This window comes from Lathyrus oleraceus, chromosome 5, assembly GCF_024323335.1.
Source record: "Lathyrus oleraceus cultivar Zhongwan6 chromosome 5, CAAS_Psat_ZW6_1.0, whole genome shotgun sequence".
In the NCBI taxonomy this organism is placed as follows: domain Eukaryota; kingdom Viridiplantae; phylum Streptophyta; class Magnoliopsida; order Fabales; family Fabaceae; genus Lathyrus; species Lathyrus oleraceus.
The window spans coordinates 606911780-606931923 of NC_066583.1; the positions used below are offsets into that span (position 1 = coordinate 606911780).

Consider the following 20144-nt stretch of genomic DNA (forward strand, 5'->3'; position numbering starts at 1 on the left):
ACACCCTCTAGTTACTTCTCTTGTGTATAATTTTTTTTATTTGAAAAATAATTAGTTTGATTTTTTTTTGAAAATAAATTATTTTGAATTTTTTATTTAAAAACATGATTATTTTAAAAAAAGAATTCCACCTAATATACTTAAAGTTAATAGTTAATGGAAATGATAAAATTGACTAATAAAAACATTTTAAAGTAATTAAAAAATAATATTTATTAAATAAGAGATCAACATAAAAATATAAATTAAAATAAGGGACCCAACATGAATTAAACCTTTATTAATTGTTTGATTTTGTAAAATCACATTATTACACAACAATCAAGATTGTTTGTCTAATCATGTATGTGACATCATCTGGAAAAATGCAAGTCTGTTTTACTTTGTTGCAGGCAATTCTTAATACTGGAAATTACATCCTAATTGAACTTACAATAGTGTTCTTCCAACTTCTTTTAATAAGAACCTTAAAGACTATTTTGTTGATACAGTTGTACAGTTATCAAACATAGATCTCTCAAACTCCTCAACCGCAACAACAAAATAATGGCGTTACACATGCGCCGCCAGTAAAGCCTTTTTTTGAACAAAATGCGTAACAGTCAAAAGTAAAACATTCTGCCCCAAAGCAATCATCTCCGTCTACTCCTGCTGCAATATGGAAACAATGCACACAGTTACAAAGGTAACAAGAAGGATAAATTTAAACTTATTAGAAGTTCTTATAGTAATCAGAACAATACTTAAATAGCTCATGAGATTCTTTAATATTAGCTTTACCTTTCTTAGGTTGGATACCGGTTTCTACACTCTTAGCAGCATTATAGCCATTCAGAATCAGTATTGCTACTACAAGAACAGCTAGAACAAATGAAGCACAAGTTCTTTCCATACCACTATATTTTATTTCTTATCTCTTAACTTGTTTTTGCATGAAATAAAGTTCGCTTCACATCACTCCAATTTATAGTACTATATCTTTCCTTAATTGAGAAAATTAATTGATTAATGTGGCTTTACGTGACAAGACGACATTTTGTTAAATTTAGTCAGTTATAAACGTGTGGGAAATGTTTTACCCATTTATATTTGTTTTATATATATATATATATATATATATATATATATATATATATATATATATATATATATATATATATATATATATATATATATATATATATATATATATATATATATATATATATATATAACTAAAATCATGAGTTGGCACAAGGAGTGTCAAAAAAATAAATAAATTAAAAATTAAAAAAATAAATAAAAATACGCAGTAAAATCTAATGGAGATTAAGGACTTCTCCTTACTCATCATGTAATTAACACTATATTTAAGTAATTCCTCTTATTTTGAATGTCCAACCGTCTCTCTAAACTTTGTCTATGGTGATTTCTTCCAAAATCCTTGTTCTCACATTGCTCTCACTTTGTCTATTTTCTCTTGTCCCCAAAATAATACGGTCACTCTTAGATTTTCTAATAACTAAATATTAAAAAAAATCTAATTTAATCTTCTAATAATTGTACATTGGTCCCAACTTATTATAATTATCACCACTTACTTTATTTTTCATAAAAAAATCTATATTTTCTATTTAATTTTAATATTATTTAATTATTTAATTATTTAATTAAATAACTAAACACTTTTCTACCAATTTCAACCTAACACAAACATGTCAAAACACTAAATCTTCTATCGAACATATACAATTCATTTAAATAAATAAATAAAGCATAAGTTCAATTAAATAAATAATTTAAGGAAAACGGGGTGTTACACTTACGCATCCACAACTTCACTAGCACCAAATGACATCACAACTTTTATGCACACCATGTTTCTCACTCCTCCGAACGACACAAAATACATGAACACAAAATACATGAACACAAGCGTCTCTTACCATATAATGCCTTCTTAAGGTAACCTATCGTCTTATTCTAATTTGAGTCACTTAAATCAAAAACTATTTGTTGGTAGCGAACAAGGTATTCCAATTCAAGGCTCTGGACACACAACCCTACCCACCTCCCATAAACATAAGTCGTTGAACCTTACTCGTGTTTTGTACATATCACAAATTGTCAAAAATATTTGATTTATGTGCGACAACTCACTATCGATAAGAATGTTTCTGTTTCTTTTGATCCCTTTGGTTTTTCGGCGAATGACTTTCAGACGGGGATTACTCATGAGATGTGATATCCTTGGTGGTCTCTATCTAGTTATTACTTCATATCTTTTTTCTGGTCTTACTTACGGTCTTTGACACAGTTGTCCCGGGCATCCCAGATCTTCAACTTTGCAATCTCTTCATAGCAATAAGTTCATTAGTTATGAACACTTGAATTCTAGGATAGTTTGCGCTTCTTGTGTGTTTGGAAAACATGTTAGGTTACCTTTTATTTCATCCAATAATGTTATCGTGACACCCTTTGATATTTTACAAAATGATTAGGGGTGAGAATAAGTTAGACCAACTAACAAGGGCCTAAGCCCTAACCTACACAGGTCCAGACTAGACCAAGCATTTTTTTTAAGTAGAGAAGGCCTAGACTTTTTTATAAGCCTATTTTTTTAAATAGGATAGGTCTTCGGCCATGAAAAATTCTTGTAACCCTATCAGACCAATCTCTCTCTCTCTCTCTCTCTCTCTCTCTCTCTCTCTCTCTCTCTCTCTCTCTCTCTCTCTCTCTCTCTCTCTCTCTCTCTCTCTCTCTCTCTCTCTCTCTCTCTCTCTCTCTCTCTCTCTCTCTCTCTCTCTATATATATATATATATATATATATATATATATATATATATATATATATATATATATATATATATATATATATATAGGGCCAGGCCAATCATATTGGAGGCCCCGTTCTAATTTTAAAAATAGGTTCAATTTTTTTAAAAAATACAATTACAATAATTTAAAAAAAATATCAAAAATACAATTATATACTAATTAAAAATAAATTTAATTATAATTATTTTGAGTTTTGATCAATCAATATATTAAATTTTTATCATAATATTTTTTTTAATTATTGAGTTTTTTTAATAACATTTTATTTATTTTTATTAATATTTATAAAAAAAAAATTCAAATTTCAAATTTTGGGGTCTTCTAAAATGTGAGGCCCTGCAGCACATGCTGCACATGCACAGGGTCGGGCATATATATATATATATATATATATATATATATATATATATATATATATATATATATATATATATATATATATATATATATATATATATATATATATATATATATATATGCATAAATTTATTATTATTATATTGTATATTATAATTTGAATTAAAATAAAAAAATAAATCTTATCTATATTGAAAAACTTTTAAAAATGGCTTAAAACACCGTATGAACAATGTCATATGTTGTTTTCATAAGTTTTTCTAAACAAAAATAGTCTCACAAAACTATACTACAAGGTAAACTCAAATAAGTCAATTCAAACAAACTTTTAGTATCATTGATCTTTTAGTTATTTTAGTATATATAAACATTGATTGAATTGATTATTTACATATGTTCAAATAAAGTAGGCTTTTAGGTAGGCTAAAAGGACAATCATGCCTTTGAAAATGCCAAACTTGGGCATAAAAATAAGTCTATGACAGACTACTGGTCAAGCTTGGGTTTTGATATTTTCAGCAGGTCAGTCTTAGGCTTGACAATGCCTAGCTTGCCCCTAGCCTAATCCCACCCCTAGCAGTGATTTATGGACATCACCATTTTTTAGTTCAGCTTATCATAATTATAATATTTTATTTTTGGATGATTTTTCTGATTTTCTATGGATCTTTCTTCTAACAAATAAATCTCAAGTTTTTGAAATGTTTACTTCTCCCTCAAATCAAATTCGCACACAATTTTCTCAAACCGTCAAATGTTTTCAATGTGATAATGGGCGAGAATATGATAATATTATTTTTCATAATTATTGTGCTGCTAATGGTCTCATTTTTCGCTTCTCTTTCCCTCACACTTCATAACAAAATGGTAAGGCAGAACAAAAAATACGCACCATTAACAACATGATTCACACTCTTCTCACTCATGCTTCCGTTCCTCCCTTATTTTGGCATCGTGCATTTCAAATGACCATATATCTTCTTAACACTCTTCCCCAAAAAAACTATGTCTAATATCTCCTACTCAACTTTTGTATCATCGTGATCCCTCTTACACACCTCTTCGCGTCTTTGGTTGTCTTTGTTATCCCTTGTTTCCCTCCACTACCATTAAAAAATTACAACCCCGCTCCACTCCATGTATTTTCTTAGGGTATCCCCTTAATCACAGAGGTTATAAATGTTTTGATTTTCCGCATAGAAAAATCATTATCTCGTGGCATGTCACCTTTGATGAGAACCAATTTCCTTTGGCAACTTGTCCTCGACACCCCCCTACATATGACTGTTTCAATGACTCTTTACACCCCTTTGGTATACATCAGTGGACTCATCTATCTTTGCAATGTCAACCATATGACCTTATGAGATAGTCACTTATACCTGACCCTCACCATATATCACTATCATCCCTAACCACTCATTTTTCCTCCTCTTCGAATCACTTGGATACCTCTCCCTCGCCTATACCACTGACCCAACCCACACCTCCTACCCGGACCATGGCCACTCGTAGCATGAAGGGTATTTAAAAACCTAGAAAACTCTCTAACCTATCTGCTACAATTGATGATCCGACCATCTCACCTCTTCCCCAACACCACAAACTTGCCCTTGCTGACCCTAATTGGAAATCTGCGATATAGTCCGAATTTAATGCTCTTGTTAGAAAAAATAATGGGATTTAGTACCTCGACCTTGTGATGTTAACATTATTCGTTGTATGTGGGTTTACAGACATAAAAAAAAATCTAATGGATATTTGGAGCGTTACAAAGCTCGTCTTGTAGGTGATGGCAGGTCTCAAATTGCAGGAATGGGTTATGATGAGACTTTCAGCCATGTGGTCAATCTCTTTTCATCTACCAGCATGGCTCTGATATGGCTTACATCGTGCTTTATGTTGATGACATCATTGTCATCAGTTCCTCTCATGACCTACGCAAATCTACCAAGGCACTTCTTGCCTCAGAGTTTTCTATGAATGATCTATGACTGCTTGTCATACCCCAATTTTACCCCTGAATCATTGAATCGATACATACATTGTGACATTTGCATCATCTGCACAACATAACATGCATTTCATCCTGCATAATGCTTAAAATGTTAACCAGAATAAATTTTAAGTTTTACAGACAGACCAGTTGTATTAATTCTCAAATGTACGTAAAATTAACAAACAAAAAATTTCAAAATCGAGTTTGCAGACGCCAGTTTTATTTGATTTTTGAGCATTTTCAACCAAAAATTTTTTACTTCAAAATTTGATCAAAACCTATCTGTTTTCTAGAAGTTTATTTCGTGTTGATCATTATAGTGCATTCATTTTAATTTTTCGAGTGTTTTCGCGCCCAATTTTTATTTATTTTAATTCTTTTTATTTTTGTTTTTTTATCAAATGTTTCATAAAAAATAAATAGAATTTACTATGTATTCATTTTGATTTTATTGAGTTTATCTTAAAATATGTGAATTTTATTTGTTCTAATTTATCTAAATTGCTTTTAATCTCTTAAGGCATCTAGAAAGGGAAATGTGAGTATTTTAAATTAACCCCTGATGTGTGTGTTTTTGTGTTCATCTTGGTCATTGGATTCAAATTTATCAAAGGGTCATACACACTATCCATGTCCATATCTTTCCACCAATCAAATAAAAGGTTTAGAAATAAAAAATAGTTAAACAAAGAAAAGTGGCTTTGACCAATCAAGGATGGACACACACCCCCAATCTGATCTCCCTCTCTAAAACGCTTATGAGGCAAAAGAAGGAGGGAATTCCATTTGGATGCTGACTCTTTCACGTGATCTTTTTTCCCTTATCAGCAAGAGGGCAAGAAGCCAATAGACTCTCTGTCATTTTGGTTTTAACAACTTTTTCTCACCCATTCAAAATGGGACACGCTACTATTTTGATGAGAAAAAAAAAGAGATTTTTTCAGATTGTTTTTTTGTGAACCATTAATTCGATCTCCCTCACAAAGTCATCACAATAATAAAAACGTCTCTCCCTCTATTACCACACCATACCACTCGAAGCCTCTTCCTCTTAAACATACTACCCTTATCATTCGCCTAAAAAACTCTTTGCAAACTTGCTTCATTATCTCTTCATCAACTTCAAGCTTCCGTCTTCAAACCTCCAACCATCTTCTCCATAACCACCTCATAACTCCATCTCCGATCCACTTCAACTCACCCTCAAAGAACCAACCCAAACACCTTAAAACCTCCATAAAAAATCCTTCTCCTTGCCACCAAAACACCGACGAACACAACAACAACCTTCCTTTTTCCACAAACACGAACGCGACCTCCATGCTATTTAAACAACCAGTCAACCATGAGTGTTCCTTCTCCAAACCACCACGAACCACTTTGCTTTCTCCAAGCTAAACCACCACCATTTTCGACCTCTTTAACAATATTATATAACCGTGAGAGTATCAGTAACAACATAACTTCTTTTCCTCCAACTGAACTCGCTTCTTCAGCTCTGTTTTTGTCGGTTTCGAATTTGCGAAGTTTTCTTCAATTTAGGTTGTTGTCTGTTTGTTGACTTCTATGCAGGTGTTGTGTTCGATTCATGTTTGAGGTGCTACGGTTCTACGTGTTGATTTTATTGCTGTATTATTCACTGTCTTCCTACTCCAAAAACATCCATGTTTTTCCGACAAGTAGCATCATAGCTTCGCCATACTCCAACAGAAATGTTTGATTCTAGGTAATGACTCATTTTCACATACATCTATGTGTTGAGTTGGTTTTTTTCGATAATATTTGTTGTTGTGTTTGATTGGGTTGTGTTTCATTTTATATTATGCTTTGATCATTGTAAGTAAATTCATAACTAGTAAATAATTATTTTGAGTTGCTACTGTTTATTTCATTGTGTTTAAAATCAGATTTTGGTTTGCGAATTCGACATTTATATACCGTTATTGCACTGAAATTTCATTTCGATGTATTGATATGATTTCTCTGTGTTATGATCCTTGCGCACGACATTCCACTTTTGTTGTCGTTACGCACAAACCGACTTTCAGCATGTCATGAATAGTTTTACGTACATCTTGTTGTAATACGCTTATTTCAATTTTATTACGAAGTTTACATCATTTTGGTTTTGATATCGTTTTCTTTACCATTTCGTACATTAAGCTTCTTTACAATTTCATTTTGGTGCGCTTTGAGTTCATTCTCATTCTGTTCCATTTTGCGATGATACGTTTCACGTTAGCAACTCACTCGATTAAGAATAACATGCAACTATGCAACGTCGTTACGCTTAAATCAAATTTAGGTTCTATTTCTATGGCTTTGCACATCTTTGCGTTACATGACTTCAATTAACTTCCTCGCATTATAATTTTGATCTGTGCACGTTTTACTTTTGCTTTACTTCTTTCGATTTGATTATATTGAATGTGTGATATAAATATGTTGTGTGTACTTCTTTTGTTTGCATTTTGGTTTACTTTGTATTGACTTTATTGATTGTCCTTACTACAATCCCCATTCGGAAAAATGTATCCCTCACCCCGAGTTGTATTGATTGCTTATTTTTATCGCTTTCCTTTTGATTGTTTTGACGTCTTAGTTTAATTCTAACTTAAGATTAAAATCAATCACCTTTCAAAAGAATAAAAAAATAGTTTTCGATCCAACGTCAAACCACTTTCTCTTTAAACCATTTCACCATGGACCATTTCCATTCAATTTCAAATTATATTCAAATCATTTAAAAACCACTTTCATAACTCAATTCAATCCACAAACACAAATCAAACGCCTGACCCAACATCAAGCGTTTTTCGTAATTAAACTCAAAACGACTAATTCATACTTTGACAATTTCAAACAATGATGAAAGAAAAAGGTTACATGGGTGAAAGGTCCATCCATAACCTCGAGTATTAGACCCAAATGGTAATCGCTTGTAAGTCATAAATACCCGTCTTCCATTAAAAATCAAACACGACTCCTTTTTGCAATAAATGGAAAGAAAAGACTACTTGGATGAAACCACCAGTCATAATCCCAAACACTAAGCCCAAGTTTTAATAGCTTGTAAGCTCAAGTGTTTGTCTTTCATTCAAAACACTTTAAGTATTCAAACATTTTCGCAATAAATTGGAAAGAAAAGGCTACCTGGATGAAAGGTCCAGTCATAGTCCCTGATATTAGACCCGAGTGGTAATCACTTATAAGTCATAAATATTCATCTTCCAAACCCTAAAACATACTCAAATAAATCGAACTTGTTTTCTGCTCTTGCGCAACTTCGAAACCTTTTTAAAAAACAAGTACATTTTATCCATATCGATGTGAAAAAAAAAAGACTTCAGCCTCCAAGAGCGAACAACAAGCAAAGGTTTAACCATTAAATATGTCTAAAGGTTCACTCCTTAAAAGCAACCAAAAAACAGTTCTTTGCTACAAAGAATTACGTAGGCTTGAGTTCTCCATCGCACCTGGAGATACGTAGGAGCAAAATTTTGAAATCTTGTTAGGCACAATATTAAAAAAGTCTAAAAATCTTTTCTTTTCTCGCTCAATAAGTAGAAGGTAGCAAACTAACATCACACTAACATTCATTCGCACAGCTAACTAAATGGATCCAGTTGAGTACAACAGATGTGAGAAATGCTAACACTTTTCCCTTGCATAACCGACTCCCGAACCCTCTCTTGGTTGCGACGACCATCTTCTTTTTCTTGTAAAGAGTTTTATTGATATTTTCCCTTTATTTCATTGGAATAACTAAAGTCCGATGGCGACTCTGTTCGAATCATTTTCTGTGAGTATGAGAATGCCCCACGAAAGATCGTATTTTTCGAGATGCGACAATGTTGAGCTATTTTCAAGGTATTGCAGTGATGAGGCATACAAATGGACTTTTCCTTAGTCAGATTACCTATGTCATTGACATTATTGCTTGAGCCGGCATGGGCTCATGCAAACCTTTTGCTACTCTAGTTGACCCCAAGAAGAAGCTCAGTACCTCCGTCGGCCCTCCACATTGAGATGTACATTCACTTTATTCGGGAGAAGGTCACCCGTGGTCAGACATACGTCATTCATGTTCCTTCCCGACACTAGATTGCTGATATTTTTATTAAAGGTCTTCATAGAGTTCTTTTTGATAAATTTTTTAGTAGTCTAAGCATCCGTCGACCTCCCACTTCAACTTGAAAGGATCAAAGAGACGAAAATTAATTTCGAATTTGATAAAAAAATCCATAGAATTCATATTAAATTAAATTGAAAAAAATAATAAACAATTACATGGGATAATTTAAATAAAGAGTTTATGAGACATTAACAAACTAATTACCTAATAACAAACTCTAACTAACTAATGAACTAAATTCTATATACTATTGCATATTAGAATCACATGATTTATCTCAAAAGCTAGACTTTTTCTCAACACACAAGTGCTATTTCAGTTTCAGTTGAGAGAGCAAAAGAAAATGACGATGAAGAGACTTTTACTAATGCTAAAACCCTCTGTTGTATCAGCGCAACCTTCCCACACTCACCCTCTGGTAGCACTCAGTTTTGCATGTGTTATTGACTCTTTTATGGGTTAGCGGGTTGAGTTTGTTTCACAGTTTCTTATTTGCACGCATCTTGTTTGATAAAATGTCTATATGGGTATGGTTATATTGTAATGCTAATATAGCTGGATTTTATGACTTGTTTCTTGGCAAATATCCAAAACTTGAACCTTAATTGAATTTGAAGTTCTAATAGTGCTAAAGAAGTGCAGGTCTTACACTTTTTGAATAATAGGAATAAGGTGCACCGTGAATCCATTAACTTTTGTCAAGAAATTCTGTGGAAAAAGTCAGTTGAATGGAAAGCAGTGCTTGAAAACAATTTGACAGAGCCCATCAATAATGTGGACCTGGTTGTTGCAATTGGTGGCGATGGAACTCTTCTGCTGGCCAGCCATTTAATGGATGACAAAATTCCTGTTCTTGGACTGAACTCACATCCTACTCGGATTGATGAGTTTTGTATACATGCAATCTTTGTTTTAAATATTCATATATTGGCTTCAGAGTTTAGACATTTCATTTGAACTCATTCATATTTTATTTGTAATAGGTGGAAATGTTCAGTGGTGAGTTTGATGCTGCCAGAAGCACTGGTCATCTCTGTGCTGCAACTGTTGAAAACTTTGAACAAGTAAGATTAGTTCTTTCCTAACTTTAGAGGAAATAGTACATGTTATATTTTTCCTTTCTTACTATGCATTGAGGTTCAGGTGTAGAGACTTGCATTTTGTGGAATGAAAACTTGATTTCTTCAAATTTGATGGCGCTCTTGTCATAATGATAAACCATTATTTACCTATGTGAAACAATTATTATACATACCCAAAACTACCTGTCAATGCTACTTTAGCCTGGAATAACGACAGGTTGATAGGATAGGTTTGAGGTTCAGAATGCACCTCTAATCATGAATGAGAGATTAGAAAAAGCTACTACATTGTGTTCAATATCCACTATACACAAATGTGTGTTCAAAATCCATTCTATATACTGTTTTGGCCTCTAAAATTTGATGCATGTGTCATAATTATAATCATTGCTTCATCATATGATTTCATCCATTCTGTTAAACCTTGAACAAGTGTAAACATGAGCTTAGTAGATGTTTTTCAGTATGATATTTTTTCTATCTATTTTTTAAAAAAATCTTTCAGGTTCTAGATGGTATACTCGAAAATCGAATAGCTCCTTCCAAGTTAACAAGGATGAAGATATCTGTAAATGCACTACACTTACCAACTTATGCTCTCAATGATATCTTAGTTGCAAATCCATGTCCTGCTTCAATCTCTAGATTCTCCTTCAGGTAATGTCTTCCATGTGGATATCAAAACTCTGACTCATGTACTTTTTTTTTTAGTGAAAACGCATTTTAGTCTTTGAGAAAATCTGCAAGACTAAATTTAGTCTCTGAAAAATAAATTCAAGTTGTTGTCTAGGTTATTTTATTCTCGGGAATAAAAGTTACTTTTATATTTTTTAAGGAACAAATTAGTTCTCAGCTTTTCTCAAAGACATAGTTGAGTATTCACACTTTTTGGTTTTACTTTTTTACATCTCCAAAATTAATTCTGTCTCCCACCGCACAAACAAAAGAGAAGCTAATTAAGCTTATTTGTTTGCATAATTACAAAGGAAAACCAACCATTTTTGCCACTAGTTAACGGTAGATCGAGTGATCTAAGGGTTTCAACGGCTGCCGGTTCAACGGCTGCAATGCATTCAGCAGGTGGATTTTCGATGTCCATTTTATCTCGGGATCTCCAGTACATGGTAAGGGAACCTATCTCGCCTGCGGCAGTGTCTGACTCTATGCATGGATTCGTTAAACAGGACGAAACAATGAGCACTACATGGGCTTGTAGAAAAGGTGTGATATATATTGATGGTTCTCATATCAACTATGCCATTAAAGATGGGGACCTCATTCAGATTTCTCCCAAGGCACCTAGTCTGAAAGTTTTCTTGCCTGATCACTTGATATTCACATTTTGAATATGCATTATTCTACTATACACTTGAATAAATTTTATACAAATGTCAATATGCAATAAGGCTAGAACATAAGTGAGATGTTTTTAGAAAAGTAAGTTAAATTTTGGAGTGAATTGGATTATTCTCATAGACGATGTCTATTCTCTCTTTTTTCTTTCAAAGATACTTATTTGTTTTGTAATTGAGTATACTTCTTTTCGTTGATTTTTTTTTCTTCAAATTTTGAACTTTTACTCCTCCTTCTCTTTTATCTTTCTTTTTTTTTCTTCTATTTTTTTTTTGATCCGATTGATTTTTCAAAATTTTCTTTTCTTAATCATTTGATTTTTCCCTCCAATTTATCAATATACAAAAAGAATGAAATAAAATTCAAATTTGTAATTGATACCTCAAATTTAATGATTGATATTCTAAGATTCTAACAACGTTTCCACTCCAAATAGAGTAGGAATATTTTGAGGCGATAGATTCATAATCAGGATTATTAAAAATAAACAAAGAGAACTAAATTCAAATGACTTATTCAAAGGATAAAAGGTAAAAGTGTTAGCTTCAAAGGTCGATGGCTAAAAATTCTTGTAATGTGTATAGACCGATAGATGATAGGTCAAGATTTAGAGGGGTTGAATAAATCCCAAGTTGAAAAATTATGATCCATACTATGTTGATTCGGTGATCAAGGCAATCGATAATTTGCAAATCAAAAAATAAAAGAGAGAGAGAGAGAGAGAGATAAAGTATGCAAAGATTTGTTTAGACAGTTCCCGAATCGACGTTGATATGGGTACTTCTGCCATCAATTCAAATTCGAATTGAGATATTAATATAATAAATCTTACTTTGCAAATGTATGCATACAAGAGATGAGAAATCAAATCCCACAAACCCTAAGTTTGTTCTTGACTCTAGCACCTCCAAAAACCTTGATCAAAGATTGATCAAGTCACCAACAGTGTTGCTTCAATTCACCTGTTGTTGCTACTTTCTTGCATGGCCTCCTTGTCTCAAGGCTTTCACCCGACTGAATTACTCCCAAGCGCACACTTGTTGAACCCAAGATTTGTCAACACGATCCACCATTTCACGTTACTCCCTTGTCGATACACCTAGTCTCAAGACTTTCACTCGACTGGATCTGAATTGCACAATCTTGTCCAAAACCTTCAAACCCTAATGATCTTGAAGGAAAACCCTACATCGATTTTCTTATTTGAATCCCTCAAAGATCACAACCCAATATTCTCGGTACAACAAACCTAATTGACGTTATCATTAAGAGTTTTATCGTTATTTTCCCTTTCCTTTGGAATAAATAAAATCCTGTGGCGACTCTGTATTTTCTGTTATTTTCCCTTTCCTTTGGAAATAAATAAAATCTGGTGGTGACTGTATTTTTCGCAGCACGACATATGGCGACTCTGCTGAGGACTATACGGAGTTTCCTAAAGCGAGTCAAGCGTAGCTTGCACGTATCTTTTTCTCTTGGATGTTTATTTCTGTTATCGCTTGCTTTATTTATCCATTCCTTTATATATTCCTGTTATATATATCTTGATGTGATCTTGCGGGATGGATACTATGGAGTGAAAAGCTCAATACACAAAGTTAGAGTGATTACCTAAGATATGAGGGCTCTTCATATTGACATGTCTAACGTAGTTGTCTAGAGGGAGAGATACGAAATCCCGCTTGGAGTAGATTCTTTTTGGAGTTTCACTTGGACGTGAGTCACATTCACGCTGACAACCATTCTTCCAAAGAGGGTTCATGACTCTGAAGACCTTTAGACAACCATTGTCTTTTGAAGTTGAAGGCAACTACACTTAGAGGAGATCATCCTGAAAGAATTGCTGACTCATAATTATCTTGTGGAGATAACGATACTTTCGCCAACATACCTTAAACCCACAGTAATCATGTTCTCTTGTATCATATGGATTCATAACATATTGCATTGCATACATAGTTATGCCTTATTCTCGGAGAATCCTAAGGGTTTGTAACAGTGCAGTGAACATTCAAAGATGGGATCAGATAAGAAGAATAACCTTTCTCTCAAGTTCAAGCTCCCAGGAGTGGGTAGTCTATTGGCTCTCAGCAGTAAAATCACTCAATGCAAAAAGAACAACTTCATATGTAGATATGGACAGATCCTCGATCTCCTCACCACCTATGTAGATGTCTCAACCTTGGTGGCCTTATCTCAATATTATGATCCACCACTTCAATGATTTACCTTCAAAGTATTTCAATTGGTCCCGAAAATTGAAGAATATGAGAGGCTGCTAGGTTGGTATGTGAAAGACCACCCTCCCTTTGCAAAGTTGGGTGAACTATTGACGTCCAAGCCAGCTGACGAAGCATTGCATCTATCTGTTAAAGAGGTAACCCTTGGTATGGGACCTAGGGGATTTTATAGAAAATTCTTGGAAAAAAAGGCTTGGGCCTTAGAAAAGGAGGGGAAATGGCTACCATTCAATAATGTTCTAACTCTCTTGATTTATGAGGTTGTCTTATTCCCCAATGACGATGACTACATAAACTCTTCTATCATCAGTGTATTTGTATCTGGGAATCATGTCCATGCTTTGGTGTTTGATGTATATTACTGCTTACCCACTAGGCACGAAAAGAAGAAATGAGTGGTTTTGAGTTGTGCTTCACTTTTGTACACATGTCTTCTATTCCCACATGCCTCAGAAGGGGTCACGGGTGGACTTTTTGAAATACTTGAGGTGGTCTCAGAAGTTTGCTTCCCTTACTACTGATGCCATGGTTTGGTATCTTCCTACTTCCAAGATAGAGCAAGTCATCATGAATTGTGGAGACTCCCCAAATGTGCTACTCATGGGCCCTCGAGGTTGCATCAATTACAACCCTTCGTTGTCCATGAGACAGTTAGGATACTTGATGGAGACTGAACCAAAGGTTGAACTACTGAAGGATTTCTTCTTACCCAGTTTGGGAACAAAGAACGTGATTGTCGAGCTAAAGAACCGTATCGTTAGCGGGTGGTACAAAGGGTGAAGGAAATCAAGCTACCTTATAGTGTTTAGGTTTAGGTTTCTCCGCAAAAGCCAGAACCTGTATACACCTCTAAAGAAGAAGTAGATGCATTAAAAGTAATCATCACACAGTTGATTAAAGAAAATGAAGACTTGACATCGAAGCTTTGTGCATTGGACAAAGACCATGCTAAGATCAACAGAAAGACTGGAGAAGACATTGAACTCTTGACAAAAAGTAGAAAGAAGGCTAAAATTTAGGAAAACCTCAAAGAGAAATACCAAGATGATATGGGGCTAACTTCTCTCAGAAAATAGTTGAAACAAACAGAAAAAGAGTATGGTGACAACCACTGTTGGTTCGAGTTGGTTGTTAAAGAGAAGAAGGAATTGAGAGATGAATCCGATATGGAGATTCAGAAACGCGAGCTTTCCCTCTGCGAAGCTAATGCCAAGGTTGAGGTGGAACATTGTCTCAAAGAGGAAGAGGTCTAAGTTTCGTACATCACACTTCAAGTTTGGAGAGAGAAATGTCAAAAAGCTGAACATGCCACCTTGAGTGCCGAACATTAGAGATTTGTTTGCAAAGAGTCTTGTATTTCCTTTGTTAAACAACAAGATGATAAGAGCTTTGTTTATTAATTAATGATGTTATGAATGTTCATTAATGCATGGATGGATGAATGGTTTATTGATTTCCACGGAACTCAAGCACATGGTTCAAAATCTGGGATCACTGTGACGAGGAATATGGTTTAATAATGATTGCTTTCGAACCAAGGTTCTCAATTTGCAAGATCTAGAGCTTTTGAAAGAATGGGTGTAAGACACTACTCTTAGAGTCATGAACTTCGTTGATTCTCCACCGCTTATGTCAATTTACTTTCCAGGCGACAACTCCATCAAGGAAATCTACTCTAAGCGAGATCTACATATAGACCTCCGCGAGGAGAGCTCCTCGGGGACCTATACTACGCGACCATCGGTCTAGGATGGCCAAGGTTAAATGTTCTACAAAAAGGGTCTTAGGTCACGGACTCTAATGAAGATAAGGATGCTTACGCCGAAACCTTGATGGTCATCAATACCTTTAAATGAGTCTACAACTAAGTGAGGTTCTCATATCGATCCTCACAAGGAAAGCTCCTCGGGGACCTAACTACTAACCTCTCCTATCTCAAGCAAACTCTCAGACTCAAGTGGAGAGTCTTTCACACAACGCTTAATTGTAATCATTATTAACCATTTTTATTCTTCATCACAGAGCCAAAGTCACAGACAAAGGAAAAAAATTATATATATATATATATATATATATATATATATATATATATATATATATATATATATATATATATATATATATTTCGAATAAACCCTCACACACGCAAAAAGGAAACCTAATTTAGGATTGACTTTCTTAGGGAAACTGGGTCCCCAACAGAGTCGTCAATTGTCGCTACCGAGGTTTCTGAGCGAGGAACCGGACGGACTGAACGAATTAATCGCCTTCCCCAATCAAAGAGAAGAAGAAAAGGCAATATCACAAGAGTCACCAAAAACTTTTATTTGAGTTCCTCTATGGGAGAGGAGAAGGGAAATAGTCGATAAAACCCTCCAAAGGAAAAAAAGAAAAGGATAGGGAATCGGTCTTGCAACCGAGATTGAGTTCGGAAGTCGATTACACAAAGGGAAGGTATTAGCACCCCTCACGTCCATGGTACTACATGGTAACCATTTAACTTGTCTGCGTGCATGGGTATTTATCTGCTTATTCTACTTTATTTTCAAAAAGAGAGTGTGAAAGAATGAGATTTGGGGTTTTTTATTATTGTGCTCCCCAAGGATTTTGGCCATTATGCCTACTTATCATTCATCGGGTGATGAAGAATCAGAGGTCTGTAGTTCGGAGTAGAAAATGTTTGTGGGTTGGTTGATTTTACCTTTGAGAAAAGGCTTTTTGATGTGAAGCCCTAAGACACAAAAACTAATTTGATGGGTTGATGTTGATTTTACCTTGAAAAGGGGTTTTATGAAAATAGATGTTTGTGATTAGATTGCACTAAAGTCTATGGGCGGAGGTGATTATTCTAGACAAACAAGTCAAACGACTTATGTCCAAAATAATCAGAGTGAGGGTAGGAAATCTCCATCCTTACTCATTCCTCACCACTTAAGGCTCGTAGCGCACAATACTAATCATATTTTTATTGTTTTTTTGTTTGATTATGAAAATGTTGTTTGACGTTGGATCAAGGGTTGATTGATTTGATTATGAAATTTGTGACGTACACTGGATATAAAAAGTAACCAAGCAAGAAAGTAAAGGGTCTCATTGTAAGGTACAAAAGTGACCTAAGCTAACAAAGGATACTGGTATTACAATGATGTCTCCCTATGATAGTGCCATGATTCCATTCTTACAACAGGAATGTAAGTTACAGATGAAATCCAAAGTTAAGGCAAAGTGTCAAGAGATTATGGATAAGGTCTCCAAGCGAGGGCCCTAAGATGAAATCCTCTAAGTCCAAATGATTGGTTACAAGTGAATTCATTTTTGGTCTTATAATTTTATCATATTTTTGTTGTTTTCAATTGTATGATGACAATAAGATAAATGACAATAATAAACATGCATGAGGAGTTTATACAATGATGATGATGATGAATGCTTTAAAGTAAAATTACAATGCAATGACATAAAGTAAATTACAAGATAATAATAACAAGATCACAATAACAAATGTTAGTGATGAACAAAATTAGTGATGTATAGTTAGTGGTCAGTTAAATGTACAAGGTAAACATTTGAGGATTATCTATCCATAGGTCAAAGGACTCAAAATATGGAGCATCAAGGGATAACTTGTCATTGATGCAAAGTATTAAAGATGATCTTTGATCAACTAACAATAGATTTGAAATAATGAAAGTTACACAACCCCAAGTCCATCTATCAATGACTTGACAAGTGGAAGATTGTATCACTCAATGATTACAATTTAATAAGTTAATTAATGATTAAGTTATATACAAGTTAAGGAATGGAAGCACAAATGTTAGAGGATTAGTAAACAAAGGAAGCAAAACAAGCCAAAATGAACAACAAGTTATATACATAAACATGGCGTCATCTATATGTCAAATGACTCAAGTATGTATAAATAGAAGCAACCTATCAATGCCTCAAAGTATCATGAATGATCGATTGATAATTCATTAATAGATTTAAAGCATTGAAGGTTTTATCAACCCTAAGTATCCAAGGTCATGACATAATAGATTTCATTAGCCACCATCATTCAAGACATGAAAATTCAACCAAATCAGTCCAAATAAAATGAACCAAAGGCGAAATAAAATAAAAGGGAGAAAAATAATTATGGTGTGCGTTGAAAATATTTTGATCTGAATTAAAATAAGTGGTGAAAAAATTAAAATCAAAACGAAAATAAATGGTTGAAAAATAGAAAAAGGAAATAAAAGAAAGGGGAATAAGAAAACATATGAGTGTGCCGGGGGTTGAACCCATGACCTTGAGGTCATGGGGTAAATCCCTATCCACTGAGCCAAGCTCCATTTGGTGTTAGTCAGTGCATCCAATAAATAAAATGATAAAACAAACAAATAAAATAAAACATGTGTGCGCATGAGCCAATCAGAATGAGACAACATATTTATTCAAAATTGAAAAACGCGCATGCTAACAAACACGAGGGTCATCTTCAACCTTCAACCTTCAAAAATCAAACTCTGAAACTCATGTTTTTGGAGGGAATCACTCATGGATTCAACCTCCCCACACTTCATCGTTATCATCTCCACACTCATGAGCCATTGATTGACTCTGAGTGTGGAGAATTTCTCAAGAACACAGAAAAATAGTTTGACCTAAAAATAAAATTAAATGGTTGATACGAAGTAATCAAGGTTTAGACCATGGGGTTTAGCATCAGTGAATGATTTCGAGCAAGAGGGTAACTTATTTGAGTGAAGGAGATGAGTGGAACTACCTGGTCAGAATCAGTTTCAGAGAGGAACTTCGATGACTATGGATAACTCATGGAAGGTGGTTACAAGTGATGTTAGTGTTTTAGAAAGCTTAAGTGGGATGGTGTGAAGGTTTTTGGGCGCTTGGTTTGGATTGAATGGACTTGAAACTCATAAAGTGTATCTATGTTTTTAATGGAGAAATCCAGTTTCGAGGCATAGTGTTTTTGGCTTGAAAAGCTTAGGAAATATATGGAATACCTTCCACTATTTATAGGGAAGGTGATGGAAGTGTTTGGTGAGAGAATGAATGGGTTCTCTTCAGAAAATGGTTGAGGTCTAAAGCATGCTGAAAGGTGGAATTTTTGGGACAAGAGTTGTCTGCTTATGACCTTATTTTTACTCTAACTCAGTTGGTTTTACTTCTTGGCAATAAAAGGGAGGGGAAAGGTGGTTTGATCAGAGCTAAAGTGGTTCTTGCTTTTAACCATTTGGGGAAAATTATGATTTTTTTACCTTGGCTTGAAATGATCACATGTGCTTATGTTAAAACCAAGTTGACTTCCAAACACGTCACAAAATGTTATGCAATGTATATTGGTCCAAAAGGGACCAGAACACATGAATTTAGGGACTTAGAACATCAAAGTGCAAAATTTGACTACATGTGGTCTGGTTTATGCATCATGGCAAGTCAACAACTTTGAACTTGGGCCAAATGAAATTGGCTCGTGCATTTTGCATGAAACTTGTGCCAAATGAAATTGGCTCGTGCATTTTGCATGAAACTTGTGCCAAATGTTATTTGTCATGCTCTTTATCAAATGAAAAAAGAACCAGGTCAAAAAGAGTTGTGGTTTGGATATTCCAATGAGGTAAAGTGGGGGTCATGAGCATGATCCTAGCTCTGGCTAGGCATCTTGACTAGCTTGACCAATCTAAAAATTGAGGTCCTTTGCTCAATGAATTAGGTCTTAGACCTTGAAAGAAAGTTGAAGAGGGATTCAATTAGGAAATTTGGCTCAAATAAGATCTTGAAAATCTTGAAAGGTGAAAATGTTATGGGCTTTGGACCAAATGGTAGCCATTCTTGGCAAAATGTGACCAACCAACATGACCTAGAAATGCCATTTTATGATTTATTTATTTTTAAGGCACCGTGATGGATGTTTGAAGCTAATATGATCATATCTTAATGGAAAATGAGGCTTGGAGCTTTGTGGGATGATTTTAGGTCAAGTCCATGGGCGAAATCAATGCATTGAAAGTTCAAAGTTCATGATCAAACTAAGGACTTGTACCATGAATGAAATGGGTGTTGCTTGATGATTGTGGTTGAAAATGACTTGAATTTAAGGTTAATGTAGTTTTAAATTATGGTATGATCAACTGAGGCAAGGCATGGAAGAAAA

The 20144-nt window shown here is 34.3% G+C and overlaps 1 protein-coding gene and 1 long non-coding RNA gene across 2 annotated transcripts; one reads left to right on the plus strand and one right to left on the minus strand.

Annotated features, from left to right (window-relative positions):
• Positions 1-265: 265 nt before the first annotated feature.
• On the minus strand, positions 266-947 carry LOC127086965 (uncharacterized). Its single transcript, XR_007789727.1, has 2 exons — positions 781-947; positions 266-651 (listed from the first exon to the last, which is right to left on the minus strand). It is a non-coding gene; the product is annotated as an uncharacterized LOC127086965 (long non-coding RNA).
• An 8582-nt stretch (positions 948-9529) lies between these two features.
• Positions 9530-11468, plus strand: LOC127086966 (probable NADH kinase). The gene is made up of 3 exons (XM_051027787.1): positions 9530-10373; positions 10897-11048; positions 11378-11468. Exons 1-3 carry the CDS (start codon positions 10299-10301, stop codon positions 11400-11402), a joined length of 252 nt encoding a protein of 83 aa, XP_050883744.1. The 5' UTR covers positions 9530-10298; the 3' UTR covers positions 11403-11468.
• The last annotated feature ends 8676 nt before the right edge of the window (positions 11469-20144 follow it).